At 38.5% G+C, this 11,665-nt stretch overlaps 1 protein-coding gene across 1 annotated transcript; it reads right to left on the bottom strand.

The window, feature by feature from the left end:
- Positions 1-731: 731 nt before the first annotated feature.
- LOC129733292 (A disintegrin and metalloproteinase with thrombospondin motifs adt-2-like) lies at positions 732-4,464 on the bottom strand. Its single transcript, XM_055695061.1, has 7 exons — positions 3,929-4,464; positions 2,997-3,823; positions 2,807-2,935; positions 2,627-2,746; positions 1,911-2,046; positions 1,332-1,850; positions 732-1,279 (listed from the first exon to the last, which is right to left on the bottom strand). Exons 1-7 carry the CDS (start codon positions 4,364-4,366, stop codon positions 1,025-1,027), a joined length of 2,424 nt encoding a protein of 807 aa, XP_055551036.1. The 5' UTR covers positions 4,367-4,464; the 3' UTR covers positions 732-1,024.
- Positions 4,465-11,665: the final 7,201 nt, after the last annotated feature.

Raw genomic sequence — 11,665 nt, 5'->3', positions numbered from 1 at the left:
CAAAAAGCGGGAAGGGAGAACTCTGAAAGGATTGTAAAAAAATAACGTTTATGGATGCTTTTTTTTTCACTTTCACTCAAGAGTGTCAACAAATATCAACCCTGCATCGCACCAACTACGGACTGCATGAGCCAATTCGGCAGATGGCTTTAGAATATAACCGAAGTGATATTAGTTTAGTCTTTTAACTGTATTTGTTCACTTGTTAAGTATTCTGTATTATTATAATCTAACAGTTTTATCTTGTGATTGTGTTGTACTAAAAGATACTGGGTTTTTATGCCGCTTTGAGTGAAGACACAAGTTTGCTCAAGGTGGCTTTTCCCAGTCCAAATATCAAATATCATTTAGACGTGTAGTCGGATGACGAAATTCAATAAATAATAATAATAATAATAATATGTTGCGCTCGAGAAAAGAATCGAGTTTATCAGTGCTGCAGAGCTGTTGCCAGAAATGACTATCCTGAACAACAGTTCAATTCGCACGTTGAAACAGTTCAAACGAATGATATTGATATATTTTGTTACTAGGAAGAGTGCTAATCAGAGCTGCGAAATTATGAACACGATTAGTGTAAAGACTGAGAACATTTGCAATTATAATATTACCTTTAGTTTTACAATAACAAAAGTATGCGAACCGGTTCGATGTCATCCATTTTATTCTATTTCCAAGAGTTCTTTTTGAGAAAAAATATTCGTGTGTTTTGTAAAAATATAGAAACCGGAATCCCATTTAGATGGAGAAACTCCTTCAAGCGAGACGAACTAAACTTAAGCCGCTCAGGAGCAGACGAAACCGCCATCTAAAAACACAACGAAAACGTACGACACGAAGGTGCTAAAAAGCTTCTTATTATTTGATCGATAAATTAATTTATTTAGCACGGAATCGTTTACTGATCTCCATGATGAGAAACACTCGAGATGTACTGTAAGTATTTTCGCGATATTTGATTATTTTGGTTGAACCAATTAGGATAATTCTAGCCTATCAACTACGTTTTTACTGTACTAATACTCTAGCGCAGGCGGTGGGCGGCACGTTTCACCTCTTGCGGCAGTTCCCGGTAGTCAATATCGGGCCACTCACCGTCGTCCTCGTGTGGCCTGGGATAATAATTCCACTGTTTGATAAGCGGCTTGCCATGACGGTCAATCGAGAGATAGTTGAACAACTCATTATCTAGGTAGCGCGTTCGTATCGGAAGTGCGTTGCCCGGAATAGGGATGTCCTCCGTTAGGGCCCAGATTGAGATTTTGGATGACTTGAAGTTCTACAAATATAACTTTTTGTATTATGTTCCTATGGATAAAAAGGTTAATTACCTCTGGAAGACAATGATGTTGCTGACAATAGTAGTTCAAAGTTCCTTCCGTATGACAAAGTGTTCCATCAGGGAAGTATGCGTCGATGCCCAGATCGTTCAAATCAAAACGAGGAGCGTAGTATGCATTACTATCAGCCCGTTTGCAATATATGGCACAGCTCATCCATAAACGATGCCCATCGTATGGGCCTTGAATTCCCGAACCTTCAGGGTCCAACCTAGTCAATAATTTGCTAAACTCCCGACATTTGATCGACGCATACACCTCAATGGGCTGCCTCTTGTCCGCGCAAAGTTTCTCATCGTCACACATGATCACATCGAACGAACTTCCTTGGCAGCCGTCGTCCGTGTTGACCGGTTTAGGGCTATCGCATTTTCTCGACCTTTGCAAGAAGCCTTTCGAGTGTTGCAGACAACCCGAGTTGCAATCGCCGTTGTCCCACTCACTCCAGCCTCCCTTAACGACGGTCACTGGCTTTTTCTTCTGCTTTACGCAGCTTCCGCCAATACACCACTGTAAGAGAGGGTAGCTTTTCAGTGTCGCTGGTTGCCTACCGAAGGGCGTTTCACTTACCTTGCTAGCGCCACAATCAGTTCCCTCCAGTGCGGGACCGGAAAAGTAAAACCCTGTACGGTGCGGTGTTCGACACTGCAAATTTTGACAAATACGCTCCAGATTGGGTGCAGTGACGGCTATGGCATCTTTGTCGCTGAAAGTGGTAATGTACAATAAGGTGATTGCTACCTTCTTTGCTAATGTAAAATAACTTACTTTGTGTCTTATTTAATTTTAGATGAGAGAACAGGAGGTCTTGTTCACTTTAGTTTTTATGAAAATACGCTTTTCTGTGAGTTATTTATGGTTCTTCTTCACCAAAAGAAAATGTATTGAAATGAATGATCAAAATCAATCAATCAATTTGACCCCGAAAAGTTTGGAAGGACAATTTTGAAGTTATTTCCGTTCCTTGGATTATTCAATCCACGCAAAATATCTCCATGAACGTTAACCTTGCCATATCTTCTAATATATTCATCAAATCTTCTCCCATTCAAAGAATGAATTGTGTTTAATTAATTCATTGGCATGAAAGCGCTTAGTGTTCAAATTATTTGCTAATCACGTGGTACCTTTTGACCTTCTGGTCAATTCTACCACTCTACTCTAAAAAACTTGGGTCTTGAGCAAAATCGGATTTTTTAAATACATAAAAGCTCTAACTTTACTATGAGAAGAAAGCAAAAAAGTCTCACGAGAACCTAGTGCAAAGTAAGTGCATTTTTACTTACATCAAAAGTACCTCGCACTGTTTTTTCGCTGTAAAAATCTGTCCAGGATAACCACGAAATTTCCATGCATCCAGTTCTTTCTTAGTTTTCACCGGTACATCGAGTAAACAATCAGCCCATCTAAAACAATAAACTGGTAGAAATCATGTACTCTACTAAACTTATCATCACAAAACTAACGTCAACTCCCGGATCGCTGTTGCACTGCACCGAGACCAGGTCGTTTCACCCTGTGTACCTCGCGATGGGGACATTACATATCCATCCTTGGCACAACTATTCCCTGAAGAATCGTGATGCATTCCTAAACTGCAAAAAATGGCTTCATCTAAACCTTACACACATCTGAAACAGTACTCTGCAAACTTACCTATGTCCAATCTCATGAGCTGAAACATACACTGATGTGAATCCAGCAGAAGGATACGGCTTGCCGAAAATGCTCGTCGTACCAAACTCCGCGATCACACAGGAATACTCCCCGATGCATATCCCTCCGACCGTGGCCAACCCCATCGTGACGCTATTCTTGCGTCCGTTTTCGATTGCATGAAAATCCAACCCAGAAACGTACAGTCCCAAATCCCAATGGTTCGGATCACCATCATCGCCAATGTTCAAGCTCTCCTGATAGGCACAAAAAGAATCTAGCAGAGTGTCTCGTTCACCATTGAAGTGTGGCATTGCCACCGGTTGCCGTTTCATAATCTCCAGATAGACTACAGTAATATCGACTGCGGTTCCCAACGACGGATGATGGTACAAAGCTTGAATAGCATTCACATAGGCCAGAATGAAATCCTTCAACCGAAGGTCCTCTCCATCGAAGTGGGGAGCAAAGATTCGATATGCTGCTTCATCGAAAAATAATCCCAGTTCAATCGTCAAACGACGCAATCGTGATTTACCAGTTTCGTTTTCTGGACGATCCAATTGTTCTAATCCTTCGAGGGTGTAGTTGTTTTGATCTAACGTATCACCCAGTAGGTGGATGTCCGTACTTCTCGGTGTGGTAAGAAGATTTTTACGATTCAGCAAGTCATCGGCAAATATTACGTTCTCAAAGGAGGTCCTCTTGATAAGGTGTAGATTCTGCGATTCAACCATAAATGGTCCATACAAAGGAACTAGACTTCGGAGACGACTGTTAAGGGGTTGTATTTCTAAAGTCTGATTCGGGAGGAAGACAATGCCGTGCTGAAAGAAGTGTACTCAATTACAAATACGTAGTTGCTCTTCAAGCATGTAATTTCAATTCAAATGAAAAAACGCTGTTTACAATAAACACTATCCTCCACTCACATAATTTTCCAAATCACAACTTGTAACAGCTGCAGTTGACTCGTGATCCACATGCAAATAGTGACAATTGTTTGTCGACCGATGGAAGAGTTCTTCTGTACTACCATTCTCACCACGAACCACAAACGTCGTTCTATCCGTCACTAGACTAGTTCTACTTTGCAAATTAAGGTTAACTACCGTACCCTGGAAGGGTACCCGCAACACTAGATTTCTCCCGCGATCCGTCCGAGTGTCAGGAGACTCACTGCGAGGAACGAACAGCTCAAACGGAGGCAGCTTCTGCCGGTGCTCACTTCCAAAGTAAAAACTCAACTCATGTTCGTTCATCAAATTGGGCAAATCCCCAAACTGCAGGGTGGATGCACTTTCGATCAGCTGACTCAACAGTAGCACTGACACCAGCAACAACCACTTGGCGGTGAAAGGCGGTCGCATTTTATCGCCTTAATTTAACATCCCATTTGGATTTTGCGCACGCTTTCGGTAGAACTTCGAAATGACATCGTCAGAACTCGAGCCACAACTGTTCGCGAGCCGAAGCATTTCCGGCAGTTTTATACTTTCGCCAAACGTGCAGGGCCTCGGCACATATTTACCGTCATACCGTTCGAGAAATGGGACATCGCGAGAACTTAAGCGCACCTGATGCTAACTTATGTGGCTGGATCTTCGGAGCGCGTTACGAAACGCGTAGAATTGCAGCCGAGTGCATGCATGAGGCAATGTTTATTTTACGAGTGTTTCTACAACTGCATTTCTCGTTATCTGTGATGCGGGTCTGCCTTGCAGACTCCGGACGTTTGAATGATGAGACCCACTGGTATACTACACACTGGGAAAATTTTCATTAAACTGCTGCTCCATTTAAAATAACTCGTAAATAACATAGAACTGGGTATGCAAAATTATCAATCCCTGACTATGTAAGATCAAAAACAAAAATAAACATAATTGCTGAAGGAACGGCAATATAATCTACATGCAATTAAGTTAACTCAATTCTATGACCAATTAATAATTCCTTCTAACCCTGACAAAAAAGTGATATTGATATTTCGACTACCGCTGTTTCGTACTGGTAGATACCCCAAACGATACGGGCATCAATTAGTTCATCAAATTGTTTAGTACTTGTTCTAGTTGTAAGCTGTTTGTTATTCAAATGATTATTTCGATATGACGTTACTTCTCAAGCTTTTATACTTGACCTTCTGCTACAGAAAAACTAACTTCAATAAATGCTTCATCAAGTCGCATGTGTAATCGACAGGTTCAGTTTGATTTATTCCATCATCATGTTTTATAGACCGTTCCGATAATTATAAATACACTTACGATCAACCGTCATTTCGTCAAACGTTGGCTGCGTCCTGTTGTTTACATTAAAAAGAAACAGATGCTGTCATTTTTTCTTACATTTAGTGCGAAATTCCGAAAATGCGTGGCCTTTCTCCCGAGCAAAGAAAGCGAATTGTGCACAAATGGAGCACCGTGAGTGGTCTTTCTATAAGAAAATAAGCCAGAGAAGAAGGTATAAGTGTCGGAGCAGTTCAAACCGCATTGCGGAAGTATTGTGAAGAGTGGTCATTTACTGATGCCCCAAGACGTGGTAGAAAACCCGGGCCTGTTGATCCAACAATTTACAAAAAGGTTAAGGAATACTACAAGCGGCATCCTTCAGAATCAGAACGAGATGTGGCGAGAAAGCTTGGAACCTCGGCAAGTAACGTTATGCGTGCCAAGGGAAGAATGGGTCTGCAGACCCGTCGGAAGCATAAGCAGTCAAAACGAAATCCAAAACAAGCTGAATCTGTGAAACCGAGAGCTCGGAAGCTTTATGACAAACTTCTGACCAAAAAACCTAAATTAATCCACCTAGCGGTCAGACCCAGCCTTTCTCATTCAATTTTTTATTTGTAAAAACAGATTTACATGAGCGCTTCAATCCAATAAATGTATATTCACTCTCTAGGTTCTAAAATATTGATGTTGTAATCTATACATATAAAAATGCAGTCCGGTCTGTCTGTCTGATCCATATAGGCTCGTAAACTACCGAACCGATCGACGTGAAAATTTGTATGTAGGGGTTTTTGGTGCCGATAAAGGTTCCTATGATAGTTTGAGACCCCTCCCTCTCCTGGATGGGAGGGGTCCCATACAAATGAAACATAAATTTCTGCACAACTCAAGAACAAACCAAGCAAATGAAACCGAATTTGGCATGTGGATGTTTTAAGGGGTAACTAATATGTCCATAATAGTTAGATGAAACACAAATTTGTGCACATCTCGAGAACTAATCAACCAAATGGAACAAAATTAGGCAGGTAAAGGTTTTTAGTGGTAACAAATATGTACATAATGGGTTGAAACCCGACTCCCTCTTCTATAAGGGAGGGATCCCATGAAAATGAAACACAAATTTCGCACAGCTCAAGAACCAATCAAGAAAATACAACCAAATTTGGTATGTGAATGTTTTTAGAGGTAACAAATTTGTCTATAATAGTTCGACGCCCCTCCCTCTTCTGGAAGTACATGTTTCTTCACAAATTTCTGCACAGCTCGCGAACTAATCAACTAAATGGAACCATATTGGCAGGTAAATGTTTTTAGTGGTAACAATTATGTTCCATAATCGACCTCAGACAACATTTTGGATTGTAAGATGGCTACTTCCGGATTCTGGAAAACAGCCAAAAATGGCCGATTTCCACCCAACATAATAATATCCGGATCTAGAATAATACACAGGAGCTAAAATCGACCACAGATAGCATTTTAAATTCTAAGATGGCGACTTCCGGTTTCTGAAAACAGCTGAAAATGACCAAATACCACCCAATATGAGTTTTTCTTTAACCAGTATGCCGTTCAAAATCCAGAAATTGTCTCCAAATGCCATTATGAAATCCAAAATGGCGACTTCCGGTGTCGGAAAAACAGCGCAAACGACCAAATACCACCCAATATGGGTATTTCCGGAACCGTAATGATGCACTGGAGCCACAAATCGACTTCAGCCAACATTTTGAATTGTAAGATGGCAACAGCCTGAAATGGACGATCCCCATTAAATATTAGTATTTCTGAAACCAGAAAGATGCACAGAAGCTAAAAATTGATCACAGACACAGTCTTGAATTTCAAGATGGTGACTTCCAGTGTCTGGCAAACAGCCGGAAATGACCAAATACCATTCAATATGAATGTTTTCGGAACCAGAATTACGCCCAGATGACAGAAATTGATTTCACTGGCAATTTTAAAGTCCAAAATGACGACTTTCGGCTTCTGAAAAACAGTCCAAAGTGACCAAATATCACCCAATATGAGATTTTCTTTAACCAGTATCCTAAATACCATTTTGAAATACAAGATGGCGACTACCGGTTTGTGAAAAACAGCCTAAAATTATATCCAATATGAGTATCTCTGGAACCAGAATGATGCAAGGAGCTAACAATTGTCCTCAGGCACCATTTTGAATTGCTAAATGGCAACTTCTGGGCAACAGTGGGAAATGACCGAATAATACTCAATATGGATATTTCCCTAAACGTGATGATGCATAGAAACCAAACATTGACCCTGGACACCATTTTGAATTTAAAGACGACCACTTTAATTTTTGGAAAACAACCTAAATAACTAAATACATCCCAATATGGGTATTTCCGGTGTCAGATTGATGCCGGAAAATCTGCTGAAAATGACCGAATAACACTCAATATAAATATATTTAGAGTTAAAGCGATGTACACAAGCCAACAGTCGAGGATATTGTCATTTCGATTAAAACCAATCATTTCAAACGAGTTTTTATTTGACTTTGATCATATCCTATGGCCGATTGGTTAAGCATTTGCAGACTTTAAACACATCGCAAAGAATCAATGAATTTGAAACGTTCAAATAGTACGATACCACACTTAAATTATGTTAAGGCCACATATATCGATCAAAGCAGGTATAGTTTAAAATAGTCTTTGAATATTTTTTCTTTCCATAACTTTTGAGCCACATATCAAATTGTTATGAAGTTTGTTATTTGTGAGTTTGAGTGACGACTCGTTCGTACGACACTAGTTATGTTCAAATAAGTCATGTACTCTTTGAGATAACAGACTTTCGTTGTATTGTTAACAATTTAATACATAACAGTTGCTTAAGTTCGATTATAATCAAATGAAATGGGAACGTATAGGGCAGCCAAACTTTGAAACCACGTGTTCAATCATAATTCATCAGTTAACCCTTAACTAGCCCACTCATCTGATATCAATATTGATCAAATCGGTTGTGTAGTTTCTGAGATAATGAAGTTTCGTACAGATGAAGTTACAGTTCGATTACAGTAAAACTCAATAGGGTCTTCTGAAGCAGCTAGACCATTCATTTGACACTAATTTTGTGGAAATCGGGTTAGCCATCTCTGAGAAAAGTGAGTGAGTCCAAGTAGTCATCGGAATATGTTCCTTTGCATAGCTGGATTTCACATTTTTAAACATAACTGGCAAACTAATAGTCCGATTGCAAAACAAATCAATAGGGTCTTATGAGGCAAATAGACCTTCCATTTGACACTGATTTTATGAAAATCGGTTCAGCCATCTCTGAGAAACATGAGTGAGATTAAACAGTCTTCAGAACACGCTTCTTTTCATAACTTTTGAACAACATGTTCAATCTTTATAAAATTCAAAACTTAAGGGTTTTCCAGGTAGCCCGTTCTTTTGAAATCAATTTTGTTCAAATCGGTTGTGTAGTTTTTGAGATAATGATGTTTTATGATTTTTACTATTTGATACATAACCTCGAAACTAAAAATCCAATTACAATGAAATTGAATGGGGTCTTATGGGACAACAAGACCTTTCATTTGCAATGAATCGGTCCAGCCATCTCTGTGAAAAGTGAGTGAGAATAAAAATCTGCACATACACACACACACATACACACACATACAGAAAATGCTTAGAAAATGCTTTCTAGGAGAAAGGCAAAAATGGGGTGTGTTATCATGGATGACGAAACCTACATAAAACTGGACTATAAGACTCTGCCAGGACCGCAATTTTATACATCACCGAAGGAAAAGGATGTCCCTGGACCAGTGAAAGCCATCTACACCGAAAAATTCGGCAAGAAGGTATTGGTTTGGCAGGCCATTTGTGAATGTGGGAAAATATCTCGTCCATTCATTACGAATGACACAATGAATGGTAAAATTTACGTGAAAGAGTGTTTGCAGAAAAGGTTGTTACCCATGGTTAAGCAGCATAACAATCCTCCAATCTTTTGGCCCGATCTTGCTTCCTGCCATTACTCTAAGGATGCACTAGGGTGGTATAAAACAAATAATGTCACATGTGTCGCAAAGGAGATGAATCCTCCAAACTGCCCTGAAATTCGCCCTATTGAAACTTTTTGGGCTTTGACCAAGGCGAAGCTGAGGAAATATGTCAAACCAGCGGACAATGTTGAAAAATTTAAAAAAGATTGGCTTAAAGTGGTAAAAATGGTCGAAGAACACACTGTGCAAAAGCTTATGAGTAGTGTTAAGAGAAAAGAAGTGCAAAAGCTTATGAGTAGTGTTAAGAGAACTCGCGTATCCTACGAGAAATAATCCCAACTTGAATTGAAACTGGAAAGAAAACACTTATTATCTATATTTCAGAATAAAATGACCCGAAAAATCCTGTATTTTTTGTTTTATTCAAGAAGGAAGATGTATTTATAATTTTCGGAACAGTCTATAAAGCCACTTTAAATTGAATGTAACGTTTCTTACCTTAAACTTTGAAGCTGTTAGAAAAAAGACACAAAAGGTTGCAGATAGTTCAACCTTTTTGTGCACTATTACACGTTTTTCAGAATTGACTATGTTTAAGGCTCTAACCACATAATTTTCGGAAGTCGGTTTCTGAGGCACTCTCGATTATATACCGTTAAATCCGTAGTCTTCCAAGAAGCTGTACAAAATCCATCTTCACGTATGTTCCGTCGTTCAAAAGCAAGCATCCTTTGTACTTCGTCAGAACCTTCTCGTATAACTCTCGAGCGCGAGTTTTATCCTCTAGGTTTTGCTTATAAACGTCATGTTGTGTTGCTTACAGGCACAGAAAAAACAGTGGCCTTCTCGTAGACGGATCATCCGGACAGTACTATTGATAGCACCATATATTTTGGCGACATCCTGACTTTTTTTTTGTTTTTGCGATTTTCACTTTCAGAGCGGACCACGTCGCGTCGGACTTTGGACGACAGTATACAGAATTATTTTTTCCTCTTTCGTCTTCGCACAACTTTCGTCAAATTTCACGAAACCGAATTCAGAGGAAAATTTGGATTTAAAGCTCGATGACAATATTCTAGAGAAAAACTGAAAAAAGGAGATTTTACAAAGTTATCAAAAATCTGGGGTGATCCAAATTTTTATTAAATTAGGTATCTAAGTTTGAATCTTTGTAGATAGAAAAAACTGTTCTAAAGTATTGTAGCCCTGTTAATTTCAATAAATTTTACAAAAATGTTTTTGTCTATCTCTAATTCTAATTATTAATCTTTATTTAGATTGACAAAATACATTTTTTGCTCAAATTTATTTATTTAAATTTTCACATAAAAACTGCCTTTGAACGACTTTTAGAGATTTTAAGGATAAACAATTTGCAATATTGACATCGTAAATATCTCAATTCTTCTCGAAGCTATTAATGTATTTCATTGAAAAATATAAAAAAAATTCATTCGTTCGTTGTGCTTTTTGGGATAAACATGAAAAATATCCTATTTTTTTTTTTCAAACTGAAAAAATGTCTATTTATAACTTTCTAACCGTTCTGTGAATTTTGGTGCTCCTAGCCAAGTCGGATCTGCGTAAAGTCTTCCCAGACTTAAGGTTCAAAGCGACTTCAGTAACTAACTAGAGCTGACGACGATGATTGCCTGTCAATGTGTAGGTTAACTACGTGCTTCAGCTTTGATTTATTTTCCGGACATTAAAGGTTTCTAAAATGCCGATTAAAAATATTCACAATGAGGAATTTAGGTACCTGTTCTTCCATTCATCTCAATGTTTAGCAAAAATCATAACATATAATTTCCATGAAAAGCGATCAAGAACAAAATATTCTTTGAAGAAAATAATGAATGAAAGCATTTTTTGCACACACGAACTACGTAAAGCTGTGAAACTATCACTCAATCGTCAACGATACAAAGTTGCTAGATTTAGGGGTAATATCCACCAAATGCTCAAAAAATAAGGCTTTTTTCATGATTTTTTTAAGGACATTTGGGATGTAAGCTATATGAATAATATATCATTGGTTTAAGCAAGTCTTGCAGAGTAGAAATTTTTTTTATTGCTTTTTTTGTTACAAAATGGCGGCTGTGCAGCGATTACCGTGAACCGCTTTTTTTAAGTTATTCCGCGGCGAGCAGTAGAAGTCGTGCCCAACTCCACCTATCACCAAAATATCTTTTTTTTTTTCATTATCTACATAAGTGTCGCTAGTGAAGTACACATGATTATATTTTTAGAATTTTTCTTCGCAAATTGGCCACGGTTTAAAAAAAAATCTTTTTCGACAAAAAAAAATCGACTTTAATTGTTTATAACATTCGTTGTTGTTAATCAGTCGCCAAAATCGTGTGTACTTTACTAGACAATCTAGTGAAGAAACTACAGTTAAAATTTCAAGTCAATCGGATGTAAACTTTTTC

Source organism: Wyeomyia smithii, chromosome 3 (genome assembly GCF_029784165.1).
Source record: "Wyeomyia smithii strain HCP4-BCI-WySm-NY-G18 chromosome 3, ASM2978416v1, whole genome shotgun sequence".
NCBI lineage: Eukaryota > Metazoa > Arthropoda > Insecta > Diptera > Culicidae > Wyeomyia > Wyeomyia smithii.
The sequence above is the reverse complement of the archived record's forward strand: the minus strand, read 5'-3'. Positions and strand labels throughout refer to the sequence as shown.

Coding starts and splice junctions, on each gene's coding strand:
- LOC129733292 (XM_055695061.1), bottom strand. CDS start 4,366: ATGCGACCGCCTTTCACCGCCAAGTGGTTGTTGCTGGTGTCAGTGCTA. Junction 2,747..2,806: donor ACAGCGATCCGGGAGTTGAC/GTTAGTTTTGTG, acceptor TTATTGTTTTAG/ATGGGCTGATTGTTTACTCG. Junction 1,280..1,331: donor AACATCATTGTCTTCCAGAG/GTAATTAACCTT, acceptor TTATATTTGTAG/AACTTCAAGTCATCCAAAAT.